At 64.3% G+C, this 26,609-nt stretch overlaps 2 protein-coding genes across 4 annotated transcripts in view; one reads left to right on the forward strand and one right to left on the reverse strand.

Moving 5' to 3' along the window:
* The window catches only part of Espn (espin), a gene marked incomplete in the record, with an annotated part of 26,670 nt that extends 8,125 nt beyond the window's left edge, over positions 1 to 18,545 (reverse strand). The window contains 8 exon segments of the mRNA XM_013504283.1: positions 1 to 145; positions 2,557 to 2,828; positions 3,568 to 3,769; positions 6,521 to 6,652; positions 6,927 to 7,109; positions 7,189 to 7,375; positions 15,546 to 15,739; positions 18,092 to 18,545. Coding sequence (XP_013359737.1) covers positions 1 to 145; positions 2,557 to 2,828; positions 3,568 to 3,769; positions 6,521 to 6,652; positions 6,927 to 7,109; positions 7,189 to 7,375; positions 15,546 to 15,739; positions 18,092 to 18,385 — 1,609 coding nt within the window.
* A 2,003-nt stretch (positions 18,546 to 20,548) lies between these two features.
* Hes2 (hes family bHLH transcription factor 2) lies at positions 20,549 to 22,975 on the forward strand. 3 transcript variants are annotated; one of them, XM_005404093.2, is made up of 4 exons: positions 20,549 to 21,961; positions 22,048 to 22,143; positions 22,372 to 22,510; positions 22,598 to 22,975. In XM_005404093.2, the coding sequence occupies exons 1-4, from the start codon at positions 21,917 to 21,919 to the stop codon at positions 22,837 to 22,839; spliced, it is 522 nt and encodes a 173-aa protein (XP_005404150.1). In that variant the 5' UTR covers positions 20,549 to 21,916; the 3' UTR covers positions 22,840 to 22,975. The 3 variants fall into 3 exon arrangements, with proteins under 3 accessions (XP_005404150.1, XP_005404152.1, XP_005404151.1); XM_005404094.2 differs by having other exon boundaries at positions 20,554 to 21,961; positions 22,411 to 22,510; XM_005404095.2 differs by lacking the exon at positions 22,048 to 22,143 and having other exon boundaries at positions 20,551 to 21,961; positions 22,411 to 22,510.
* The last annotated feature ends 3,634 nt before the right edge of the window (positions 22,976 to 26,609 follow it).

Here is a 26,609-nt window from a genome sequence, read left to right on the forward strand (position 1 = left end):
TGCCCGGGCGCGCGGCCGGCGGCTCGGCGGGGCGGCGGCCCAGCTGGCGGTAGTAGTCCCCCGTGCTGGGCTGCTTGCTGAAGACGCGGGGCTTACGGCCGGAGTCCTGCCTGTGCAGCCCGTGGTGGCCGTCGTGCGAGGCGGGCTGCGGGGAGACAGCGCGCGCTGGGCTTGGGCACCGGAGACCCCCACGCCTCCCTGCTAGGCTCGTGGTCTCCCCGGGGCTGCAGTCAGCGGCCGTCCAGCGGGGCAGCTGGCCCGGCCCCTAGACCCCCATGGTCTAAGGGTGGCGCAGGGCGAGGGTCACGGGCGCCCCGGGTAAAGGGCAGGCTCGGCCACCGCGCAGGGAGGGGTACTGGGCGCGCGCCAGGAAGGGCACCGGGGCCCCCCACGGAGGCCAAAAGGGGCGGGCCCGGGGGCGGGGTGGCCCAGCCCGGACGCCAGGGGGAGCCGGAGAAGGGGCACCTCCACCAAAGTCTGGCTGCACCCCGCGCCCGATCACCCGCGCCCGCACTCCCAAGATCCCCAACCGTCTCCAGCGGGGTCAGGGCGCGGTGGGAGCCCGACGGAGAGCCCGAGCCCCGCTAGGCTCCGCTCGCCCAGGGCCCACGCCGCCCGGGCCCGGGGCTGCTCCTACCTGCGACTGTGCCGGTGGCCCCCGCTGTGCACCTGGCGCGGGGGCGGCGCGGACCTGACACCTGCGTTACCCGATCCTTGCGCTCAGGTTTCCGCCCAGCCCGCGCATCCCCGCCCGCCCGCGCGCGCCCGCCCACCTATGGGCTCCGCGGCCTGGCATCACCTGGGCCGCTGGTGCCGTCCCGCCCCCGCCGTCGGGGATGCGCGGGCTCCGTCCTACACCCAGATGCGGCCCCGCCCTTGTGCCTGTCTCCCTAAGCAAGTCCTGGTCACTCCGACCTTCTTTCACCCCTGCCCCACTGCACCCAGGGGCTAAGGGCCTGACCGATCGGGGTGCAGCCTCTCATATTCGGCCCGGTTCCGGGTCGCGCCCCTACCCTTCGAGCCCTCCCGCATGTGGAAACCATCGCCATCGCGTAAGCGACACCAACACCCGCGCCCAAGCCTCGGGTTTCAGGAGCGACCGGCCTGGCTCGGGTGACAGCGCAGCGTCCCGCCCCATCGCCGCTGCCCTCGCTAAGCCCAGCGCGGTGACAGGAACATGAGGTGGTGAGACCAAAGGCCGAGTGACTGCGCGGGGCCTGTCTCCTGCCCACCCCAGAGCCCGTGCGTCCCCTTGATGGCCTTGGACCCTCTGCACCCCGCCTGGCCAGGCTCACGTTGCAGGAAACGTGACACGCTGGATTCCTTTTCTGGGCCAGCCGGCCCCCTGCAGCCCAGGAGGGGAGGTCGCCACGACCCTGCTGCCTCCCTTAGTTCGGCACCGCGCTGGGGCGCAGTGGCACACAAAGGGCCCTTTGTAGAGAGGACCGGAGCCTGTGGTTCTGCACGCACACACCGCCGAGGGGCGCGAGGATTGAGCAACTGTGGGCTGGGCTCAGGGGTGGGGAGTGGGTGCTGGCCAGGCCACTTGTTCCCTTGTGGATCGGGCCACATGCTACGGCCTGGGAGACTGCGCTGCGCCCAGAAAGTCTCCTCTGCCTCCTCCAAATATAAAAGGAGAATCAGACGTCTAGTCTGGTCTGGTATCGGGTGGAGTCCCCGCGCAGGTTCAGTGTCGCCCCTACGTCCCCCCAGGGCATTGTGACCTGGGTCACCTGTGCAAACAGATTACACCACTCCACCCTGCGGTGGCCTGCCTTGGGCCAGGGAGAGAATTACAGCGTCTGCCCTGCGGCGGGCCTCTAGGCAGCTGCCACTGCACACCTGGCCACCTGTGGTCTCCGCTGGTCCCCTCCCCGCTCAGACCAGCCCTGCTCTGTCCCTGTGGCCAGTGCTCCAGCGCCCTCTGTGGTCTCCCTGCCTAGGAGTCCCAGAGCTGTCCCGACCTGACCTGACTTCCATCCCCTCTGCCACTCCAGGGTCTCAGAAGCCCACTGGCTGATGGCTTTGCACTTCTGCTCACTGTGCCCGACGGGCTGTCCCCCTTCTCACGGGCTGGCTCCACCCACAGGTGCCCACCTGCGGGTAAGGGCTCCTCCACTCACAGACGCTCAAGCCCCAAGCCCGAGCCCTGTGCGCCCGGTCTGCTCGGGTCCACTCAGCGTGCTCCTCTCCCCTGGCCCACACCCTCAAGCCATGCCACCTGGAATAGAACCTCCTTGGTGCCTCCTTGGAATAGAACTCCACTTGAGCCCCGGCCTTCAGGCATGCGTGTCTGCAGAAGCACAGCCTACGTGCATTCCATCGACTCCTGACCACCCTGCCGCTCCAGGAGAGGTGGCACAGACCAACTCCTGGCGAGGCATGGCCGTCTGGGTCTTCATTCCTTCAGCCACAGCTCCCCACTGAGGCAGCAGTTTTGCCTGACCTCCTGCACCCATGGCGCCGCCCAGGAGCTCAGGGCCAGGGACACCCATCTCCCCCATCTTCCCCTCCAGCCAGTGGCAGCGCTGGGGGCAGGCGGTCAGGGCTCACTACCTCCTTCCTGAGGGTCTCGGTCCCCACATGGCGGAGCTTGCTCTTGGTCTGCATGTAGATGTCAGCTGCTTGCAGCCCCGAGGGGGGCTTGGGAGCCGGGTAGCCTGGTGGGGGTGGGGGCAGCTGACCGCCTGGGGGTGGGGGTGGTGGAGGGAAGCTGGGGGCCGGCGGTGGGTGTGTAGGTTTCCCTGTCTTGCTCAGAGGCAGGCCCAGCTCCGGGTTCAGCATGTCCATGTAGCTCTGTATGTCAGTAGCCTTTGCACCTGGAAGCCCTGGAGAGGCAGGTGAGAAGCAGGTTGGGGAGTTGCAGAGGCTGTCCCCCAGGACCAAGACTCCCCACCACCTGGAAACGCCCTGCAGAGGCAAGGCTGGCTCAGGAGCTTTCCCTGGCACGGCTCACTGTGGCCTCTGGCAGTACCAGCTGGTCCCTCCTCCCCGGCCCTGTGCTTATTGTCATAGGCAGAGGGTGTGGACAGCCTGGAAAGGGAAGCACCAGGAGGCTTTGGGCTCCAGGCTGTGCCTGTAGGAGAGGCCACCTGGCCAGGGCCAGGGTGGCTCCTCTGGGCAGACAGTAGGAACCTGGATGGCCACACCCAGCCATGGCAGGGCGCCCTGCCAGCTCTGCAGGCCGCCCACCGGCAGTGGGAAGCAGCCATGGCAGGTGCGTAGACTTCTATTCTCAGGGTGTGGCCAGACTGTGTTCACACAGGCTTGAGGCTTTGTGCGTTTGTGTGCTTGAGCCTATCACATTTGTGCATATGATTCTTTGCCCTGATGAGTGTGTGTGTGTGTGTGTGTGTGTGTGTGTGTTCTACTATGGAAACTGCATTGTATGCATGGGTTTTGTGGGGAAAGCGTACACATGGGGGTGCATGTAGGCGTGTGGTGAGCACACACGTGCACCAGCATCCCCTCCCCGTGTTTAGGGTGCTGGCTGCTGGCAGGGCTGCCCAGTGGCCCGCTCGTCTGCCCCCCCCCCCGTTGCTCCCTCTTCCCACCCGGCTCACTCACCACCCAGAGGGTGCTGGCCTTTGAGGCTGGAGTGGCTGGAAGAGCAGGAGTCATAGTTGGAGAGGGTGCTGGTGGGCGAACTGAGGTCAAAGTTCGGCCGCTGGACAGACATGGTGGTGTTGGGCGAGGACATGCCCGAGTCAGGCTGCTTGGCCTCCAGCTCGGTGGACGGATCCCGGGACAGCACGCGGTGCTCCACGCTCTGCGGGGGAGGCAGGAGGACAGGAAGAGGTCGGGCCCACAGACCAGCGCTCTCTGGGCCAAAGCCCCACTCGGGCCAGCTCGGGCTGAGAGCCTGGCGAAGTCGCCTCCCTCCCCCTGAGTCCCTTTGCACACTGTGAGAGAGGCTCAGGCTCTTCTCAGGCTAGGGTTCAAGGCCAGCCCCCGCAGTAGGACCACAGGCCCTGACCCCTTCCCACTTGAGGGAGGAGACAGCTGGGAAGAAGGGGCCGGGCTGCACCCAGGGGACCAGGGCCATGCTCCAGGCTCTCCTCAGACCAAGCAGGGGGCCTGGGCCCCTGTGGATGCAGGTGGGAGCTCAGGGCTGCAGCTGGGGTCAGGACAGGACAGGAAGGCTCACCCCTGGCACCTGGCCGACACCCTGTCGACTTACTGGACCTTCCAGCACCCGGCACCAGCCCAGCCCATCTCCTGACGGGCCCTGGGCTGGGGGGCAGCTCAGCTGGGATGGGCAGCTGCAGCTCACACCACCAAGCCTGTCACCCTCCCTCCCACCCACTGTGTCTGTCCCCTCCTGGAGGGCACAGGGCTGGGGTGGGGGCCCTGCTTACGTTGCCCATGGTGTCTCTGCTGCCTGCAAGCCCGTCGCTGCACTGCCTCCTGCCCAGAAGTGCTCCTCCCTGCCCCATGCCCCCTCCCTGCCTGAGAAGTGTCACAGGCCCCCCGGGACAGGGAGGCAGGCCTGGCACCAGGTAACGGCTTGACAGCCACGCTCACTGGTCCTATAATTAGGGACTCTTCGGGAGTGTTTGCCTTTTCTGGGCCAGCATCCTTGGTGGCTTGGAGCTGACACCACTGACGCTAGGCCTGCCAAGTGAGGGGGCCAGGCCCTGCCCCTACCCCACAGCCACTGGGACCCCAAGAGTCAGGGGTGGCACAAGGATGCTCTTTCCTTGGCTGGCACTAGTAGGCACCAAGGTGACTCAGCCCTGACCTCGGTGGAACAGACAAGAGGTTGGGACCCAGGCTGCGCGGGCTGCGACAGTGGCTTTGGATGTCCTCACCCCCACTTGCTAGCGGTGTGACCTTCGCCACTTGAGGGTCTTCACCTGTACATGTGAATAATGATACCACCTGCCCCATGCATAGCAAAAAGGTTTTTGAGACAGGCTGGCCTAGAACTTGTGGTGATCCTCCTGCTTCAACCTCCCGAGCGCTGAGCTGACAGGCATGCACCGCCACGCCTGGTTTCCAAAAAGATTTAAAAAGTAAAGTGCCAGGGCGTGGTACCCAGTAAACACCAGAGGTGGACACAGTTCACACTGCTGTGAAGATGGACTCAGGCGACACCTGCCAGTCAGGATTCGACCGCTGGGCTGTCCCTGTGAGCAGCTGCAGGCTAGCAGGCTCTCAGGAGGGACTGGCAGGCCCCAGGGTGCAGGGCCTATCCCTGCGGCCAGACAGCAGAGTCAGACTCCGTGGGAAGGGGCGGCTTCTGGTCCAGAGAGGCCCTTCAGTGTCGGCTGCCGCTTGTATGCCCCGGCGACAGGTTGCTCACTACCTGTCAAGCCACGTCCGCTCCGGGAGTCCCTTCCGGGGGCGGGGAGCCTGTTCTCCCGTCCATGTGCACTCTCTGACCCCTGACTTGCATATCCTTCAGGTTGCTGAACGGGGGGTTCACCGCAGTGTGCTGGCAGGCAGCCAGGAGCCACCATGTGGGAGTCTCTCGCATGTCCTGGTCAGCATCCTTCTGAGGGTGTCTGAGGCCCACCACTTCCCTTCCCCACTGGCACAAGCAGGCATTTGACCGGATGGGGCAGTCCTGAGCTCTGACACCTGCCCCTGAGCCTGAGTCCCAGGAGATCTCCACACAGCTGTACAACCATTGCGTTATGGTCTAAGTCTGGATTTCCCCCGGAAGCCTCATGCAGTCATGGGTCAGGCTTCTAGTTTATGATTGACTCATGGTCCAATGCTGGGATTATGGGTGTGAGAGCTACACCCGCCCGGGGGCAGGGAGCCTGCATACAATGTAAGGGAGGGAAAGAGGCTGCTTGTTGCCGTTCCTCCCTTTTTGCTCTTGCTGCTTTTGCTGTCTTCTGCTGCCATGAACGTTTGCCCTCTGCCATGTGCCACCCTGCCTTGGAGCCAGCCAAGTATGGCCTGAAACCTCCACAAACTGTATGCTAAATAAACCTTTCCTTTCTTAACTTTGGGAGTCAGGTACTTTGTCTCAGCAGTGAGAGAAAAGTAATTTGGGCGTCCAGCAATGAGAGAAATGCAACCAGGACACATTGTAAAATAATTTCCAAGAGTCACATGGGCTCCCAGTTATGGATTTACTACCAAGAGAGCAAGTGTGTGGGGCAGTGGTCAAGAGAGGGAGGTCCTGGCCGGGCCTGGCTGTCTGGCTTCACCACTTACTGGCTGTGTGACCTTGGGTCTCTGGGAACCTCAGTTTACCCATCCGTGAATAGGGACACTGGCACCACCTCCCTCGAGGGCAGGTGATCTGTGTGGGCTGGTGAACTCGGGCCTGCGGACTTCCCAGCCTCATCTCTTATCCGATGGCTCTGGTCCTCCCTGGCCTCCTTCCCCAACCCGTCAGCCTCTTCTCCCTCGCTGCCCCTCACTTCCCAAGGGGCGGTGGTTTGGGGCGTCACGGCTCCAACTCTCAGTGTCCCTGGACCTCAGCTTCCGTGGTAGAGGGTAAGACACCACCCGGGATGGGGCAGAAAGGGAGATGGGGCCTCGGCACCGCGCCTGGACGTACCAGGTTCTCCACGGTGCGCAGGTACCGGGTGCACTGGCTGTGGCCGTTGAAGTCCGACAGGTCGGCGGCCGTATACCCGTCACGGTCACGGACGTCCAGCTCCGCACCGTTCACTACCAGGATCTGGCAGCACTGCAGGGTTGGCGGGGTGGGATCCGGTGAGGGCTGGGCCGGCTTCGAGCTGGGCCGGTGCGCGCGCGCGCGTGTGTATGCGTGCGTGCGTGTGTGTCTGTATGTGTGTGTGTGTGTCTGTGTCCGTGTCCCAGGCGGGATGTGCTGAGAGCGCCTCGCCAGCAGAGGGTGCCCGCGCGCCGCCTTTCCGCCCGGTCCGGGCCCCGCCCCCGCCCTCCAGGCCCCTCCCCTCCAGGCCCCGCCCCGCCCTCCTGGCCCCGCCCCGCCGCCGGACCTCCAGCTCGCCGTTCTCCGCGGCGTCGTGCAGCGGGGTCCCGCCCCACAGGTCAGCTGTGATCTCGGCGCCGTGCAGCAGAAGCCAGCTGAGCACTTTGGCGTGGCCGCGGCTCGCCGCGAAGTGCATGGCCGTGGCGCCGTCTTTGTCCCGATCCGACAGGCTCACGTCCGTGCTGCTCACCTGGGCGGGAGGGCGGGGCTGGGCGCCAGGAGCCCTTTGGCCCCGCCCAGGCCCGCCCCCTCCCCGCCCCTCCGCTCACCAGCCACACTAAGACCGGGCTGTGGCCCATCTGCGCCGCAGCGTGCAGCGGGGTCATGCCGTCGTGGGCGCGCGCGTGCGGGTCCGCGCCGCACTCCTGCACCAGGTACTGCGTCACATCCAGGTGGCCCTCTTGGCACGCCAGGTACAGGGGCGTGGCACCGTTATTAGTTTGGGCGTTCACTCCCCTGTGAAGACGCAGCGCCACCGTGGGCTCTGGACGCCTGTTGCCTCCAGAGCCCCTCCCACTCCTTGCGTCCCGCTGGGGGCCCAGGCCCTGGGAGAATGGGCTGGAGGGGGCCTGTCCCCACTCCCTCTGGACTCTGGCTCTACCCTGAGCTACATCCCCAGCCTTTTGTTAGTTTTGAAACAGATCTTGCCAACTCGCCCAGGCTGGGGTACTACTTGGGGACCCTCCTGCCTCGGCCTCCCAGAATGCTAAGATCACAAGTGTGCACAACAACGCCCAACTCCAGTGACCTTTCTGTAAAATGCCCGGCTCAGCGCTTCCTGTCCTCAGTAAGCAGTCCGACCCGGTACCAGTGCTGCTTGGACGCTGACCTGACCTCGCCTACCTCTGCAGCCGTGCTTTATCACCATGCGCCCCGGACTCGCACGCTGTCCTCTGTGCTCTTGCTCGTGTCCCTGCACTCGCAGTGTGCGGCCGCCCCTCCCTCTCTGAGACTCAGGGCAGGCCCCTCCTTCGTGAGGCCTCTCTTGACTTCCTGGCCAGGGCAGGTCTTACCCACCCTGCTCGCCTCCTACCGGGCCAGCTCCGTGGGTCCCCTCCATGCTCGCCAGAGCTGCTCCCAGCCTGCGCCTCTGAGTACCAGAGAGTGGCAGGGTTACCACGGAAACTCCAGAAGCCTAGGGACTCCTCGACCTCAGCTAAACATCAAGTAATGTTTTAGCATCTCTCAAGCGCCGCAGGGTACGTGCTTATATTAAAACAGGACTTATCTGAGAGTCAGTTGGTGGGACATTCTGGCTTTTGTCACTGTCGCTAATCTAGCAACCATATGGAGCAGCCACCTTATACAAAGAACTTCCCGTGTGCCACAGTGTCAGCGGGTTTTTTTTGTTTTGTTTGTTTTGTTTCGGTCCTGGGGTAGAACCCAACAATGCGACATCCCCAGTCCTTTTTATGTTTTGAAACGGGATCTCTCCAGGTTACCCAGGCTGGCCTTCAATTTGCAGTCCTCCTGCCTCAGCCTCCTGAGAAGCTAGGATCACAGGCTTGTACCATCACGGCCAGCAGGCCAGTCCTGTTTTGGGGTGGGGTGCTGAGATGTGAGCCGAGGGCTTTTCACGTTTGGGTGGCCACAGGTTTGCAGCTGTAGATGACCTGAGAATCACACCTCTGGGGGACGAGGGCTCGGGCTGCAGTAAGCATGAAGGGATCCTAGGGGCAGCTGGGACTTAGCCTTCCGTTCTCGCTGTCCCTCGTGCTGGCTCCCCCAGTTTCCTGGGCAGGGCGTGGCTAGGGACCACGGAAGGCGGCCAGGCCACTAGGCTGAGGGAAGGGGGCCCCAGAGTGTAGTTACCACATTTGGCCACAAGGGAGCGCCACACTCTACCCCAAGCCAGGAGCTGCCCGCTTTCAAATCTGAACTCCAGGTGCAAGCTCAGCTGTTGGGCTCTGGTCGGCCCTGGGTCCTCCGGAGCGCAGTTCTTCATATCCTCGCCCTGAAACGCCCCCTGCATCCGTCCGTCAGCCTATCAGGCACAGGTGCCACCCTGTCCACCGGGCCATCTCTCCTGCACCCGTCGCTCCCCACCCCCATCGCCCCAACAGGACAGCCCCCTGCCTCTCGCAGCCTGCCAAGGCCTGGCCCTGTCCCCAGAGCCCTGGTTCTCCACGTACTTCCTGCCTCGGAGTGCCCGGCTGTCCGGTCTCTCTGTCCCCCTTGGCAGGGCCAAAGCCCCGGGCACGCAGAGCCCTAACGCTGAGCTGCACCCTCCACGAGTTTGCAGGGAGCAGGTGCTGCGTCTGGCTGTCCCTCAGCACCCCGCCCACCTGCGCCAGCAGAGTGGACAGGCAGGAGCCCCAGCCACACGTTGCTCCTCTGACCCACGCTGGCCCTGGGTGGCGCTGCCCCCACACTCGCTCCTGCTGCCCTGTAGAAATAGCTGATGAATATTTCACGACCGACACTCGGCAGCCTGAATTATTCACCCCGTCACCGAGGCACAGCGGGTGCCGGGGCCCTGGGGATTAGAGGCCGGAGGGGGCCGTCCCAGCGCCCGCAGGGTTCCCTCTGCGGGAGGCAGTGCATTTAGTCGGGACCAGATCTGCACTCATGCCTGCCCCGGCACCCCCGTTCGGCAGGCAGCCGTCAATCAGCCAGGGTGCACAGCCGGTCGGGGAAGGAGCAGGCCGGCAGGGGGCAGTGGCGTCCACACCCGCTGGCTGCCACTTCCTCAGCAAAGGCTGCTGCCTGTCCCCATTGTTGCATTTCCACCTCTGACTCCTGTCCCCTATTCTAGAGTCCAGCCTCCTGCCGGGAAGCCCCAGGACACCGTGCAGGTTTGCTGATGGCCCCACGAAAGAGGGCGGCCGGCCTCGTCCTTCTCTGGCCCGGCCTGAAGGCTCCCTCCCTACTGGGGAACAGGACAGAAACACAGGTAAGTATAAGGCACAGAGAGAACTGTCCCTGGAGAAATGAGCGAAGGACAGCGGTAATAAAAAGAACAATAGTGGGGACAGCGGCCACTTTTATGAACTGATTTCTCGTCCCCAGCACTGCGAAGTGCATGACGCCCACGACCTGTCCTCCAGTCCTTGAGGGCCTGGCAGGGTAGGCGGTAGCCTTGATCCTCTTTCACAGCTGAGACTGAGGCCACTTGACGTGAGCAGGCAGGGGCACCACGTGAGCCCGGGTCTGCTGTGTCCACACCCCTCCTGTCCGTCTGTCTGTCTGTCTGTCTGCCGCCCACAGCCAAACCACAGGAAGCCTGGCTCTGGGCTGAGTCCCACACCCCGAGCAGGGCCGTGGCGTCCCTCCTTGTCCCTTGCTCCCTAAGCCCGCCTGGGAGGGGGGCCCAGCACGTTCTCTTCCCTGTGCCCGAGGGCCAGTCACGAGGTGCCCACTGCTGGCCGTGGGTGTCCAGCCGCTGCCAGGCACCATTTCTGCCAGGAGGACCCTGCTTTCTGGGACCCCTCTGACCTGCAGCCCATCGAGTTCCCGTCCTGACCAGGGCAGCTGCCGCAGGACCAAGCTCCGGCCCCGCCCCAGCCTCTGCCCACGCCTCCCTCAGACTCACTCTGCAGGCCCCACAGAGCCTCTACCCTCTCTGACCTCGGCTCCCTCACAGCGTAAATGGGCCACATTACGGTCTGGCCCCTGTGCCCTCTGAGCCGAAGGAGCGCTCAGCTGCCCCAGCTGCCGCCGCGTCCCAACCTCCACGATCACCCGCCATTGCCGCATGTCACCGCCCCAGCCGCCCTCCCCGTCCACTCCTGCTGCCTGGCGACTCCCTCCCGGCCCCTGCTCCCCCGGGTCCCTCGGCCACTTGCTCCCGTCACCAGCCAGGCCTCTCGGCCCCTGCCTGGCTCCAGGAGTCAACGTGCCCAGGGCCACCTCCTCAGGTCAGGAAAGGACCCCACACCAGCCGTTTTATGACGCTGGGGACTGAACACCTAGCTCGTGTTTGCGAGGCCAGGGCTCTACCCCCGAGCTGCCCTCTGACCCCCACCCCCATCTTGATCCCGAGCGCGGGAGTCTTCAAAGACTCCTGACCACAGCCCTGAGGGGTCCGAGGCTTCCTGGCCGTTATGCTTTCTGCATGAGGTCTCCCCAGAGCCTCATGAGCATAGCAGCAGGGTTCTGGGACGTGATAGGACCTTTGGGCCACCATAGCTGACCTGCTGTTAGGAGGCATCTGGTCAGAAGGGGCGTGGCCTGGCCCCACTCCCGCTTGACTCTGCTTCCCGCCCACCTCGCCAGAAGCAGCTTTCCTTCCGCCAGGCCCGCTGCCATGGCGCCCTGACTTGGAGCCCGCAGACTGGGGGCCGAACCTGCTACAAACTGCGATCCCAAAAAACCCTGCACAAGGGAAGCAGCGGGCACAGGCAGTGATCGTAAAAATCACACGCTGTTTTTCTTCCTCCTGGCAGGAAAGATGATATGGACAGAGTGTAACAGTGAAGCAAGTCGCCCTGACTGTACAACAAGAACATGAATGCCTGCGGGGGGGCCGTCGCAGGGCTCCGTCCACGTTCGTGCCAGCTTGCTGTTCACGCCCGCTGCCCCACGGAACACGGCGTGACCCTTCCACCCCCGGAGTCAGGCTCAGGCCAAAGAGCACGGTTTCCAGGGGCCCAGCTTGCTGTGGCTCACTTCCGCCCCCAGGGGCCGGCGGGAGGGCTGAAGGCCCAGGACAATTCTCCCAGGGCCAGGGCTGCTCCGAACGCCTTCTGCTTATCTTTCAAGATCCCCACTGAGGCTTAGCACAAGGAAAACGGTGCTGCTGTGAGGACGGATCTAGAACACCCACTCTCAGCTCCTCGGAGACTCTGCCGACCCGTCAGAGAGAGAAGCTTCCTGGGGCTCACTGTCCCTCCTGACCTGTGGCCGTCCCTGGGTCTCAGCGTTCTCTGGACGCACATCAGAGGCTGCTGAGCAGGCAGAGGAGGGAAAGCAGGGGGACGGTCCGCTGGCAGGGACACAGGGGAGCAGGGAGGAGGTGCATCTGAGTGGGGCGTGGGCTCAGCCCGTCCCCTTGTCTGTCCCTGAGTGCTCGCCGCTGTCGCCAGCAAGGGGGCCCTGTGGACGCGGCCTGGGGCGGGACTTTCTCTAACATCGCATGCGGTGCTCTGTGAGCACAGCCGCAAAAGACCCGGAGCGCCCGGCCCTTCATTCTCTCAGCCACTGTCATGCGGTGTCAGGCGCGGGACACAGGTGGGAGATAAGGGCTCCGTCCTGGTGAGTCAGGCCAGACAGAAAGAACGCTGGCACTGGTGGCTGGTGATAAGAGCGGCAGGGACAGAGCAGTGGGGGCGGGCCTGGGAGGCGGGTCACAGTTGGTTCAGCCTTGGGCTGGCCCTGCCAGGAAGGTGGGATCCCGGCAGACTGGGAGGAGGGCAGGGCAGCCGGGGCTTCAAGGGAGGCTGAGAGGGTGGCACGAGGCCGGGAGGAGCGAGGAAGGGGGCCGAGAGGGCGGAAGACCTGAGCGGGAGGCAGCCTCGGGTTGCTTAATGATGAGGATGACAACGACGACAATGATGTGCTTTTAGAGACAGGGTCTCGCTGTGCAGTTCAGGCTGGCTTTGAACTCACTATGTGCCCAGCTGTGATCTTCCTGCCTCAGCCTTCCCTTCCCCAGAGCCTCCCCTGGAGTCGGGGACAAGCACAGCCACTGGCTCCCCCCGCACGGCCCAGCACAAGCCACGCCCCCAGGCCCTGCTGCCCAGGTGACCTCCGCAAACTCAGGGCCAGGCCTAGGGGGTGATTAAGAATGCACGGGTCCCGGCTGCCTGACAGAACAGGTGCCCAGCAGGGAAGGGGCAGCTCCACGGAGCCTCACCTGGGGCTCCCCACGGTGGGTGACAAGCCCCCTGTCCACCCCCAGGGGGCCCCGAGTGTCTTGGGCTCAGCCAGGCTTCAGAAGCTATGGACGAACAAAGGGGAAAAGGAAGATCCCCGCAGACCTGGGAGACTGGGGTCTGCACCAGGGGTGGGAAATAAACCCAGAGAGGTTGTGCTGTTTGCCCAAGGCCACACAGCAAGCCAGGGGGGCCCATAGCTGGTCAGGCAGCCTCTCAGGGACACCATGTCGGTGTCTGTCAGCTGTGAGGTAGAGACATCTGTCCTGGGCACCTGCGTGTCCCCTGCACTTAGAATACGCACGGAGAGGACACTCATGGAGTGGGGCGATCTATAAGAGGGGCCGGCCTCAGAGCTGCTACGCAGGGTGACTGTGAGACGCAGACACTGCTTCCCGGAGCCGGGGCCCCAGTAGGCACTCAGCAGGGAGGAGCTCTTTGGGGCCTGCCCTGGCTCCTGGCGGGCACGCCCCACACCCTGTCCAGGTGTGTGAGTGGCAGAGCCCAGGAGCCCCAGGGGGAAGAGTTCAGGGCTCCCTGCTGTCCCCAGCCTTGAAGGCCACGCCTCGGTCTGGGCTGAGCCTGGGGTCCCCAGCCCCTGCTCAGGCCCCAGGGCAGCCAGGGGCCAGCACAGCAGAGGCAGGATGAGCAGGAGGCGGCTCCCGCCCCAGGACCTGGGACAGCCCCAGCCAGCTGCCACCATGCCCCTCGCCTCCCAGCCTAGGGACCCCCTTCCGCAGGGGGCTCTGAGGGAGGGTCCTCGCAGGGGCAGCAGCCCGCGGGGTCACTGTGGCCAGCCCTCTGCTCCTGGGAAGATTCGGCCCAACGAACAGCGTAGACTGCAGGGAGGGAAGGAGCGGGGTGTCCCACAGTGTGCAGCCCAGGCGAACGCCCCCAGGCACAGCCTTGGCACCGGCTGGGCCCTCCCGGGGCTGTCCAGCCCTCCAGCGCCCCTGCACCTGCTCTCCACCGTGGCCATGGCCGCCCGCAGCCTCCCTGGGTGGGATCGAGTTTCCCACCGGGAGGTACAGGCATCCTTCCTCCCTCACTGGCCCAGGGAGAGAGCTGAGCCCTTGTGAATAATTCAGAGCCGCGCAGCGGCCCAGAGGCTCACCAGAGCAGAGCCCGCCTCTGCCCTCGCAGCTCCCAGCCCTGGATCCACAGCCTTGGGGAACGGCAGCCCCCTCCAAGGACGGGTGCTAAGCGGCTGCACCGGCCCCCAACCCCAGTGCCCAGCCGCCCCCTTCTCCCTGAGCCCAGCCTGGCAGCACACAAAAGCTTCTCCTTATCAGCCTGCTCACAGCCGCCTCCACCGCAGGGGTACAGCCCCGGCCCGCTGTCCACCTCCCTGAAGCCCTGGCTGCTCCTGGGGGCTGGCCATATATACACCGGGCCATCTGGCCTTGGCCTGGGCACAGGGCCTGACCACACCCAGACCTGGGAGGCCACAGCCCACGAGGGCATCCCACTGCCTGGCCAGAGTCTGTCTAGGCTCATCTCAGGCCAGACCCTGGGTGAGCAGGGCCCGGCGGTGCACACACGGGGCTCTGCATCCCCAGCCGGGCCCTCTGGCACGCTGGGAGCGGTGGGGGCACCAGGAGTGCAGGGAGACCTTCCCTGCTTAGGACCTGGGTGTCTTGGGCTTGAAGTGAGGGGCTGGGACGGAGCCTCGAATCACATCAGGGCTGACGACGCATCCTGGGCACAGCTGCCAGGCCCCACTGGAGGCTCTCATGGGAGTCTGGGCTGCGGCCTGGCTCTCATAGTGCCAGGTCGGACCCCGAGCTCAGTGTCCTGGGGCTCGTCCTCTAAACCCCGACGCTGGCCTGACCAGAGCTTGTGCTTGTCCTGGGAGGGAAACCAGGACAATGCGGGGAGGCGGGGGCCTGCCTGGGTCGGTGGAGCACCAGGGGGTCTCCCGCCAGCCTTTGCCTAGGAAGCTAGAGCCAGGCCCAGCCTGCCCTGGGCAAGGAGGACGTAGGAGCCAGGCCTGGCGGTCCTGGGGCCACGCCAGCATGTGGCTAAACTGGCCTCCGGCCTGCTCCCTGGTGGTCGGATCCTCTCACCTGGCAGGGCTCTCTCCCAGTCTGCCCCACTTTTGTGGCTCCCAGCCCAGGCACCCGCTTAGGCCCACAAGGATCTCTGGCAGAGCCCTACCCGCTCAGGCCCCTGTCCACTGGCACCCCATTCCCTCAGACAGGGGCTGGGTGGCTTCCAAGGGGCCCTGGCCGCAGGTGCGCTAGGACCTCGCTTGCCCCCTCCCTGCCCTGCTCTGTAGGGAGACCCTTTCCCCCATACAGTGCCCCCCAGCCCCAGCCCAACCACTCAGTCCAGGGCCCTGGGAATCCCATCCCCCAGTGGGAGTGGGAACGCACGGAGGGACACAAGAAACAAAAGCCGCTCTCTGAGGACCTGGCTGGCAGCTTTGGGGCTGGGGTGAGGGCAGGCAGGAGGGGCAGCTCTTCCTTAACTCTTTGATGACTGCTGCAGTCCCTCCTCTCCTGCCTGACTACAGAGCTCTTGCCTGGCCACTGAAGTTAGAACAGTCTGGCACACTGGGCATGGTGGCACACCTCTGTAATTCCAGCACTTGGAAGGCTGAGGCAGGAAGATCCCAGAGGGTTCAAGACCAGTTTAAACTAGATAACGAAACCTGTCTCAAAAAACAACAAACAGCAGGAGGTCCTGGCCTGGGAGTGGTGCAGCATTTGCTTTGCTCGTGCAAGGCTCTGGATTCCGTCCCCAGCACCGCACATGCACACACACACACACACACACACATGCACGCTCGCTTGCGCACGGCGGGTCCCTACCTTGGGTAGTCTCCGAGGAGCAGCCTCAGGGAGGGAAAGTCTCCTTTGGCGGCGGCGTAGTGGACGGGCAGGGCACCTGTGTCTGTGGTTGCCGAGGGATCCGCGTCGGCATGATGCAACAGCCAGTTCACCACCTCGGCGTGGCCGAAGCGAGCAGCCAGGTGCAGGACTGTGGCACCGGAATTGTCTTTGTCCTGCGGGAGGCGAGCGGCTAGAGTCCTGCCCCTGTCACGGCCTAGGGGCCCCGTCAGCCTCCCATGGGGCAGCCAGGCCTCCAGTAGTGTTTTGGGATTGACCTGATCCCGGCGGGTTTGAGTCCGGCTGGGATCAGGATGGTGGGGGCCCCCGTGTCCAGCCTCTGCTACTTTCTTCTCCCCCTTTCCCAGGTGTCACAGGGGACAGAGGCATCTACCCTGCCGCACAGCTCAGCCTGGGGGCAGGAAAGTGTCCTCCCGACTCCTGAGCCCGCAGGCCACGGGGGCCGGCTGTGCTCTTTCCTGTGGAGGACGCTTGTGGGCACGGGTGGGCAAGGCCCGAGGCAGCCGGCCAGGGGTGGAGGTGCTGGGAAGGGTTGGGCGAGACCCCTGCTGCACCCCGAAGTCTGACTTCATCCTCTGTGCACCCGCCCTGGCGCCTGGCAGGGAGGAGAAACGGAACCCAGACATCCTGAGGCTGGTGCATACGGGACGTGGGCACCATTCTGGCACCAAGGACACGGGATCGAAGGGAGGTGGGCGGGGACGGGGCAAGGTTCGGGGCCACAGTGAGAGGCGGACACGGTCTGCTAGGATCAGGGAAGTGAGGCCTCTCCAAGCCTGCTTGCCCAGGGAGAGGGCACTGTGGGGACAGATGTGGCCAAGGCAGCAGGGACTGGCAGGGATGCCCAGGAACATGGCTCTAGTGAGAAGGAGGCCTCTCAGGCTCCTGCATGAGGAGGGTGTGGGGGAGCTGGAGCCATGGGCACAGCCGGCAGGTCGTCAGCCAGGTTGTGGGGGTGGGGACAAAGGCTGGCCATCCCAGTAAGCAGCGGACAACCGGGGCAGGGCATAACCAGCCCAAGAAGCTGAGGGAGACCCTGAGCCTCTTTCTGCTTCCCAGGAACAGCCTGGCACGGAGGTGTGTGGTGGTATCCCTAGCACTCGGAAGGCTGAGGCAGGAGGATCGCCGAAAGTTCGAGGCCAGCCTGGGCTACATAGTGAGACGTTGACTCTCCCTCAGAAAAAAAGAAAAAAGAAAAAGAAAGTCCAGGAGGACCAGAGCCTGGTCCAGTCTGTCTCCCAAGCCCAGGGGTTGGGGCTGGCCAGAGGTGACCAAGGTGCGACCACAATAAAGTGTGTCCTGAGCCTCAGCTCTTGAGAAAGGCCCTCCTTCTCCCCTGGCCTTGGGTCTTTGGGTCTGAGGCTCCAGGGCGTCCCGATGGCTCGAGGCTTCCTGGTGGTGGTGGCCCTATGCAGAGATCACAGGCCTGTCCCTCAGGCACCACTAGCCGTGTGGCCCTCAAGAGCTGCACGTGCTGTGCCCCACACCCTAAGCTGCTTATCTCGCTGGGCTGGCAGGACCCGGGATCCAGGTCACCCCCCCACTTCCGGCCCTAGCACCCAGGCCTGCTGAAGGGCAGGGGCCTTGATAAGCTGGGCACAAGGCCACTTGGCCCTTCCACCTCGCTGCAGGAGGAAGGGAGGGTTCTGGTCAGCGCCGGACACCAGGTCTAGGGAGGAGAGCAGGCAACCAGCCAGGGCTGGCCACGGGCATCAGGGAGTCATGCACCTCCGGAGGAAGAGGCATGGGCCAGGTGCCCAACATCCCTGGTAACAGGGCAGAGCAGGAGATAAGGGACGGGCTCCCTGGAAGGACAGGAAGGGAGGCCTGCACTCTGAGGGCAGGAGGTGTGAGGCGGTTTGGCCACGTGCAGGGGCCAGTAAGCCAGCTGAGCAGCCCCTGCACCTGAGGTTGACACTGTCTCTTTGCGGAAATGAGTTCCGCCCCCACCCCGCCCCAGCAGGGTCCTGCAGGCTCCTCAGCTCAGCGTCCCCCCTACCTCCCTCCAGCAGGACAGGCATGCACACCCCTCAGGGTCTCGCACTTCTGGTCCCCTGCTCTGCCAGTCACCTGGCTACCTCCTCCTCACCCGCCAGGACACCCAGGGAGGTCACTTTGCTCGGGTATAAAGCGACTTAGAGCTGGGAGGCCCAAAGATGGCGGTGTTCTGAGGTCCACCGAGGTCCACCACCCTTGCCCCACACCGGGGTTTCCGCGCATGTGCACTGTGGCCTAGGCGGGGATGCAGTCTTTGCCCACCCTCCCTCCACACCTGATATGGAGGGTGAGGGCTGTGATTCTGCTCCCACCCGCAGGACTCAGGATAGGGCTCCTCCAGGAAGACCAGCCCCACGGAGCCTGCTCTTATTGGCTTCCCTGACGCCACCCAGGCGCTCTTCCAGGAGCGGCCAGGGGATGCCTAGCATCTGCCCGCACACTCCAGGCAGCCACCCCACCCACCATTCCGGAGTCACCAGGCTCTCCAGGGGAGGGGCCCCAGGGCTCACCTGCACTCTGCAGTCGCCCTCTGACAGCAGCCACTGCAGGCAGAGGAGGTGGCCGGTGGCAGCGGCGTCGTGGGCCGGCGTGGCGCCGTTGCGCGCGCGGGACGCGGCGGGCATCCCCACGTCCTCCACCAGGAAACGTAGACAGTGCAGCTTGCCGGCGCGGGCCGCGTGATGCACGGGCAGCGCGTCCACCGAGTCGCGCAGCGAGGCCTCCAGCAGGCCGGAGGTGTACAGGGACTTCAGCACTTCCAGCTCGCCCTGCCGCGCTGCCTGCAGCGCTTGCTCCAGGGCCATGGTGCCGCCCGCGGCGCCGCGACCCCGGCTCAGCTCAGTGCGCCTCGCGGGGCGCCATCCCGGGAGCCCTCGGAGCCCTCGGCCGTCGAGGCTTCGCTGACCGGAGGCGGAGCAAGTGCAGCCCCGCTCCACTCCCGCTGCCTCGCGCTCCGCTCCGCCTCCGCCGCGCTCTGGGGCGGGGACCCCGCGCGCGCCGGGTTTAGGCCTGGGGCCCGCCCCCCGCGCCGCCCTCTAGCCCCGCCCCGGCTTCCAGCCCGCCCGCGGGCGGCAGCAGCGGGGACAGCGGGTCTGCTTTCCTAATCTGCCCCACGAAAAAGAACAAGCAAAGCTGGGTTAGAATTTGACAGTCGTTCAGGACCCGGACGACTTCGATCATCCGCCCTGAGGCCACTATGAGCTGTTCTGGGGACACAGGCCAGCAACAAGCGTAGGGACAAGTGTCGTCAGAACAGGAAAACGGGGTGGTGGGAAGTGATTCGTCGACGCTGGAGGGGCAGCCGTGGAAGGGCCTCTAGGGAGGCCCCAGGAGCTGGGTTTTGAGTGGTAACGAGAGGTTTGTTGGGCGGGGGAACTTCGAAGAGGAAGGCCCTGATAGGGGCAGGTCCCAAGGGCCCCTCCAGACCCCGCGCTGCCTCGGGCCGCGGGAGGGAGGATGGGAAGGAGGAAGGACGCAGTGCCTGGTGCGATAGGCACGGTGAACCTAGACGCAAAGATTCCAGTTGCTCGGGGCTCACGTCCCAGGCGGGGGGACTCGGCCACAGGGTTGGGGTGCTGAGCCGGGAGGAAAGAAGGAGGGGAGGGCTGGGGCCGGTAGGGAGACACCGACACCAGAGAGGGCACCACGTCCCCGAGCAAGGACACAGGAAGGCGCCAAAAGTCACACGGGTGAGCTCAAGAGTGCCAGGCCGCCCTCGGGCACAGCTGAAGACCGGTCGTGGGAACTGGAGGACCCGGGCAGGAGCTGCTGAAGGCGGGCTGGGGGCGGTGGGAGCGCGATGGGCGATCTGCGACCTTGAAATAGCCTGTGTCCTGCCTTTGTCAGCCCACGCTGCCCACACGGGGGCCCGCGAGAGCCCATCCGACTGGTTCACCAGCTCCTCCGCCAGGCGGGCGCAGGACCGCGTCGGACGCGCTGGAGCGCGCAGCTACTCCCTTCCCCAAACCGTGGGAGTCCTGTCTCCTATACCACTCCCCGGGGCCGCCGCCTGGTGGCGCCGTGCACGGTGGCCTCTGGAACTCCCGGGTACCCTCAAAACCCGAGCCACTGTGCCCTGCATGGCCCAGTGGGTTTCCACCTCGCTGGCTGGGCCTTGCTCCTTCTCCTGGACCCGGGCCCCCGGAGATCCAGGTTCTTCCTGGAGGTTTGGGGTGCAATCAAACTCAGGCTGGGACGGGGGCTCTGCCAGGCCTGATGACCTCTCAGGGCTCTCCCCTGCCTACTAGGTCCCCCGGGTTCTCCCCTGGCAACCCTAAAGAGCCCCGCAGCAGCGACACCTGTGTGGAGCCACTTAACAGGCACGGTGACAATTTACTGTTGTTTAACCCGACAGCGATTGTCCCTGTTTCACGGCAGGGGAAGATGAGGCAGGGGAGTGTTCTGTTTTGTTGCACCCGAGATTGAACTCAAGGCCTTTGTCCCAAGCTGCGTTCCCAGGCCTCCTTTATTTTTTATTTTAAGACAGGGTCTTGATAAATTGCCAAGTTGCCCAGGCTGGGTTCACACTTGCAAATCTCCCAGAGTGCTGTGAAGACAGGTGTCCATCCCAGGGTAGCTCCCGATTCTAAGTGACCCCTTCTTCCAAGTAACCGGCAGGTGCCCAGAATCCTTTGGTGGGGGGGAACGGTGGCTTATCTGGTCAGAGCCCTTTCCGGCAACGGGCCAGGGGTGATGCAGAAAGACTGAAAATCAGGCGCAGCCAAGCCTGCAGACAGTTCACTCTGCTCCCGCGTCTTCAGGCTCCCGTCGCAGGCCTGGCGGGGGCTGCTCCAGGAGGAACTGAACGCCTGGCCCTTTCTCCCCGGACCTGGCATCAGTCAACCCCAAGAATGTGGGTGTGGAGCAGTAACAGATCCGGGTATGTGACCTGGGCGTGTGTGTGTGTGTGTGTGTGTGTGTGTGTGTGTGTGAGAGAGAGAGAGAGAGAGAGAGAGAGAGAGAGAGAGATATCTACAAAGTTCTCTTCTGAGTTCTTAAAGGATAATTGATAATCTGGGAGGGCCTAGCCCATGGCCATGCTGGCCTCAACCATGGCGGGAAGAGAAGGGTTCAGGCACCCCCAACCCTGCTCGGACACGTTTGTCGAATGCTTTATTCTCGTGATGAGGGCTATTACGTGGTTCATGAGGTGAGCGCCCTGAGCTCGGCATGCAGTGAGTGCTCCATAGGTGGCGGCTGCGGCCTCCGGGGTGCCACAGACAGGTGCGGGGACACCTGAGCTCCTGAGCTCTTGCCCGGGCTGCCCGGGCCCCTTCGCTCTGCGCTAGGCGGACCCCGGAAGGGAGGGGTCCGTCCAGCACCCTGGAGAGCGCTCAGCCCCGCCCCGCGCCTCCTCCCGACTCCCGCTGCGTGGGTCCCGTCCGCCGCCCCGCAGTCCGGAGTGTGGCCCGCGGGGGCGGCCGTTGCCCCGCCAGCCGGTCAGGGGCGGGGAGTCGCAGCAGATGGGCGGGGGACGCCTGCCAGTTTGCGGCAGCAACGGCCACGCGTCGCGGAGGCGTGACGGGGGGGCGATGGGGACACCCAGGCCCGCCCCGCGCCCTGGTCACGTGAGCTCCGACCGCTCCGCAGGTGCAAGTCGGAGTCCGAGGCAGTAGAAACGAAAATGAACTCCAAGGATCCCCGAGCTGGTTCTTTGGGGCTCAGTTTTCCCACCCAAAACCTAGGGTGGGAGGACCAGGCGGTTCCCGACCTCGGTGACCGCCCGGAGGGAGCCTCTGGGTGCTTAGAGCCTCGGGGTCCAGCGACTCCGCCAGTTTCCAGCGCGGAGGGTGCGCCCCAGACGTGCGTCCTCCGGGGTTCAGTTCCCTGTCCAGCTCGGAGCAGCTGGTGGCGCGCGTCTCTCATCCTCTTGACCTTCCTGGGGTCTACCTGAGGCTGGGGCCCGGGCGGTGCCGCTGCAGCCGCTGGGTCCCCCGCCGACCCGAGTGGGGCTCAGGGACCTGCTGAGCTCCAGGTGGGGAAAGAATGAAGAAGGGCGCGTTGGAGACGAGGGGCGCAGCCCCCCTCATTCCTCCCCGCCGGGTCGACGCAGCGACGGTGCCAACGGGCTCCACGTATCCCGCGCCCCCGCCACAGATGGGAGGCGGAGGCGGGAGAGGGATCCCCGGGGACACCCAGGTCCTCCTCTCCAGCCCCACCCCGCTCAGGAACAAAGGCGGGGCTGGGCGGGGCGGGCGAAGCCTCCTCCTTAAAGCCGGGCTGCGGGCGCGGGCTCCCTGCGCTCCGCCCTCTTCCGCCCGAGTCTCCTCTCGGCCTGGGCCGGTACCGAGCTCCCTTCTCGCGGGACCCGCAGGGCCGCCCCTTTCCCGTAGAGCATGGGGCTGCCTCGCAGGGAAGGGGATGCAGCCGAGCTGCGCAAGGTAGGAGCCGGGGATGGCCTGGGGCGGGCGGGTCCGGGGTCGCGACACCCCTAACCGCGGCGTGTGCGCCCACCCGTGCGCCGCAGAGCCTGAAGCCGCTGCTGGAGAAGCGCCGGCGCGCGCGCATCAACGACAGCCTGAGCCAGCTCAAGGGGCTCATCCTGCCGCTGCTGGGCAGGGAGGTGAGCCCGGGGCCGCGCCGGCGGGGGGCCGCGGAGGGGGCGCGCGCGTCTCCCAGGCCGAGCCCAGGGGCGCCCACGGAGCGGACCCAGCGCGCGGGGCCCTCAGCTCGCGAGTGCACGGTGCTTGAGCCTGCTGTGGTGGCGCGCGGCTGTAATCCCCGCCCGCGAGTTCCAAGTTCCAGCGAGCCTGGCTGCATGTTGAGTTCAGGGCCAACTTGGATTACATAGGGCGACCCTGTCTCTCTTCTTCCGCGCGGCCCGGCCCAGAACTCCCGCTACTCGAAGCTGGAGAAGGCGGACATCCTGGAAATGACCGTGCACTTCCTGCAGGAGCTGCCAGCTTCCTCCTGCCCCGCCGCTGCGCCCGGTGAGAGACTCTACACCAGGCCCATCCCTGCCTTGCGCCCCAGGGCCCTCACCCCATGCCGCCCCTCACACCGCTGTCCTCCCGCAGGGCCCACGGACAGCTACAGCGAGGGCTACCGCGCCTGCGTGGCGCGTCTGGCACGCGTGCTGCCGGCCTGCGGCGTCCTGGAGCCTGCGGTGAGCGCGCGCCTGCTGGAGCACCTGCGGCGGAGATCCCTCTGCACCACCCCAGATGCCAGACCGCCCTCACCGCCTTCACCACCCTCACCACCCGCACCCACGCCCTCCCCACCAGCACCGCCCAGCCCTGGCCTCTGGCGGCCCTGGTAGCCCCTTGGCTGGGCCGCAGAGCCAGCTGACTGCCAGCGGCCCGGCGGGCGGAGGGAGCTCTTGGCAGCAGCTGCCCTTCGCACACCCAAGGGCCAGCCCAACGACCAGCCAACACGGGCGGGAAGACTAGAAGCGGATGTCTGGGACCCGAGTGGCGGACTGCAGACCCGGAGGGCTCAGCTGGAGGAAATAAGGGGAGCTGCCCTACCTCACCCCAAATCTGGCCGGGGGAAGGGGCTGCAGGTAGCAAAAGACCCCCCATCCCGGCTGGGGGAGGTGGCTCTGGGTCTGGGCCAGCCACAAGTGCCTGTGCGGTGACACACCTGCCCTCCTACTGGCACCGGACCAAGCAGCTCACCTGGGCCAGGTGCAGCCATCTGCACTGACTGGCACTGCCCTCCCAGCTCTGCTTAGGCCTCCTTCCTCTCCAGCTGGGCATGGGAACCTTGGGACACACGGCCGCCGCGGCCTGAGGGGCTTTGTCACTGCCGGGACTGCGGGTACAGGGAGCACATAGGCCACAGGCCTGGAGCCATGACGGCCACTCCCAGGCTGCCGGGTGCCAGGGAGGGGGCAGAGAGCCCCAGGGGCTCCGTGAGCGGCCTTGGGAAGGACCTAGCTCCCCAGGCATTAATGTAACACCAACACCAGGTGGTCTTGGGGCAAGAACGCGCTGCCTTGTGGCACCAAGGAAGCTGTCACTCGGGAGGACCTGAGCCCAGCACAGAGGTGACACAGGACAGCCGAGATTCAAGCGCAGGCGGCAGGCTGGGGGACTGGAAGCAGCCTTCCTCATTTCCTCCCGCAAACGGCTCTGTGCCCTTCACAGCTGCGTGCCACCTGCATCCTGGAAGCTACTTGCTCCCGAGACATTTCTTCCTTCCCGGCAGGAGCCAGGCAGCCTGCTGTGGGAACTCAGGGGCGGGCCTGTGGGTAGAGACACCCATGGTGGGTGTCCCAGGGAGAGGGGACACTCTGGGTCCCGTGGCAGTCACGTTCTGTCGTTGCGTGGGGGTTTGCTGAGCACTTCGGAAGGCCGGAGCCCTCCTGCAGTCCTGGATGAGCGGGCTGTGCTGGAGACCAGGGCCCTGGGGAAAGAAGACAGACTGATTCGGGAAGGGACAGTCGGTGGGTCAGCCAGTGCCATACAGACCGTGATGCCCTGGGAGGCAGGATGTGGGGAAAGTGCCGAGACAGTGGGGTGAGGACCCCAGCCAGGCCACGGTGTGCTGGGCCCTGCACATGAGACTGTGAGCCCCCGATGGGCAGGGCTGGGGCTCAGTGGCCTCTGTGTCCCCAAGGTGCTGGGGGGCTTAGTGTTCAATAAACACGGTGCTCCATGGGAGGTACTGAGCCATTAACTCCGACCGCAGGCCCAGCCTCACCTTGGAAGGTTTCCTTCTGCGGCCTAGTGCTTGTCTTCCTGAGCTGCCAAGAGCAGGTAGAGAGGCCGGCGGGCAGGGAGCTCCGCTGAGCCCATACTGTGCGCGCCGGGCTCCTCCTCAGACCCCAGGCTCCTGTCCCCTTGAAGGAACCTGCAGCCCAGGTGTGCGCTGTAGGGCCAGACTCACCCGGCACCGCAGGTGCTCTTAGCCAGACCTGGCTCCTGCTTCCTGCCTCTCGGTCTGGGGCCTGCACGACCCGGCCCTACTCAAGCCTCTGTGCAGCAGTTGGGAAGGGGTGCGTGTGGACGGCGGTGACTCACAGGTCAGGCACTCCGGGATCCCGACTGGGGCGGCCGGCCGGGCCCTGGCATGCCCGGGCGGGTGAAGTGCAGGCCCCGAGGCAGAAACCTGAATTTCTCAGCAGGATGTGCAGGAGGCCTTGCCAGGGCTCTCTGCTGGGCTTGTACAACAGGGCCTCTGACACCCTCCTCCCAAGCTGCCTTGGGCTGTGCCCGGACACCACCCCACCTCCACCTGATTCCTGGAGTGAAACTGGCGGTGCTCCTGTGTGTGTGGATGGGGCATGGCTTCAAACACAGGGAGATTGCTTTCTTTCTTTTTCTTCCTTCCTTCTTTCCTTTCTTTCGAGACAGGGTCTCACTGTGTAGCTCAGGCTGGCTTCAAACTCACAGCAATTCTCCTGCCTCAGCCTCCTGAGTGCTGAGGTTATAGGTAGGATCATAGGCGTACACTACTTGCTTTTCTTCCAGTGCTAGGGATGAAACCCCAGGGCCTTGTGCATTCAAGGAAAGTGCTCTACCACTGAGGCACACTCCCGGGCCACAGAGGGCATCTTAGGACCTTAGCAAGTTCCAGATCTTGCCCGGTATCCAGCTCTTGGGATATCTGTTGTAATGTGTTTCTTTTTTTTTCTTTTTTTTGTAATGTGTTTCTGAGACTGAATCTAACTCCTTGCCATTGTCACCCTAGCTAGAGAAAAGGCCCTCATGTCCTCCTCTCACTGAATCTGTGGGTGAAGCCAGGCGTGGGATCCCACGTCTGCCACTGCAGCACTCTGGGAAGCTGTGGCAGAAGGACTGCAAGTTCAAGCCCAACCTGGGCAATGGAGCAAGTTAATGAGACCCTGAATCAAATAGAAGAACAGGGCTGAGGATGTAGCTGAGTGGGAAGGCCCTGAGTTCAAGCCCCAGTACTCAAAAAGAAAACCAAACTAGCAGGTGAAATGATTCCGTGCCTCCATCATAGCCAGAGGCCCAGCTTCCTGGGAGCCTGTCCTGCAGCAGCAAACCCTTTCAAGGAGACCAGGACAGGCCCCACCTGCTGTGGCACCAGCAGCCGGAAGAGGTCAAAAACCAGTCTGCGGGGGCCAGGAGAATTCGTCTTGGAAATACACACAGGTTGCCTCGCCATCCCTGTCAGGGCCTGCAAGCCTCTGTCTGGCCACATGCTTATAGCATTTACTCTTAATAAATTTACTTTTCATTTTATTATTTATGTTGGCTTGATTTATTATTATTATTATTGTTTAGTTTTGTTTTGTTGAGACAGGGTCTTGCTATTTGTTATGAGCTAGACTTGAACTCACCATGTAGCCCACAGTGGCCTCAAATTCCCAGCAATCCTCCTGCCTCAGCCTCCCCAGTGCTGGGATGACAGGCACGCACCAGCCTATTTTGTTTTTTTGAGATAGTTCTGGCTGTATAGTCCAGGCTGCCCTTGAACTTCAGATTCCCCTGCCTCAGTCTCCAGAGTGCTGAGATTATAGAAATATGCCACCACACCTGGCTTTACTTTTTATTCATTACTTTGCCTGTTTTCTTTCCTGCCGGGTTGATAAAGCTGTTCCAGAGAATGCACCCAGCCAGTGGGGTTCGTTTGCCTGGATTTCACTCACTTCACCCTCCCCTGCCCCTGTACTGGGGTGGGACCCAGGGCCTCACGCACGCTAAGCCTGGGCTTGAATTATTCAAGCCACTTCAGGGAATGTGGCTGCCAGACAGGCCTGCGCACCTGTGTGTGTGTATGCACGTATGTGAATGCGCTTGCGTGTGTGTCCCCGGGCTGTGACTGCATCCCAGAGCTGCCCGGGCACGCCAGGTGGGGGAGGCAGGCACCGCCCATGGGGGTTCACCGTGAGTAATGAGTCTCCCTTGTGGCTGTGAGGCCGAGGTGGAGCCCGAGGGCTCACAGGTTCACTAATAAAACATGAATAATGGTTTCGGGGCGTGAGAAAGGTGGAGGACAGGCACCCCTGCACACAGCGTCCTAGCACCCGAGGTCCACAGGGGGCAGACGGGAGCAGGGCCTGGTGGCTGTCACAGGCCGGGCTCTGAGAATGCCACCCCACCTCTGCAGGGGCTGCAG

Source organism: Chinchilla lanigera, unplaced genomic scaffold (genome assembly GCF_000276665.1).
Source record: "Chinchilla lanigera isolate Chin_1 unplaced genomic scaffold, ChiLan1.0 scaffold00085, whole genome shotgun sequence".
In the NCBI taxonomy this organism is placed as follows: domain Eukaryota; kingdom Metazoa; phylum Chordata; class Mammalia; order Rodentia; family Chinchillidae; genus Chinchilla; species Chinchilla lanigera.

Coding starts and splice junctions, on each gene's coding strand:
- Hes2 (XM_005404093.2), top strand. CDS start 21,917: ATGGGGCTGCCTCGCAGGGAAGGGGATGCAGCCGAGCTGCGCAAG. Junction 22,144..22,371: donor TGCCGCTGCTGGGCAGGGAG/GTGAGCCCGGGG, acceptor TGGATTACATAG/GGCGACCCTGTCTCTCTTCT. Junction 22,511..22,597: donor CTGCCCCGCCGCTGCGCCCG/GTGAGAGACTCT, acceptor GTCCTCCCGCAG/GGCCCACGGACAGCTACAGC.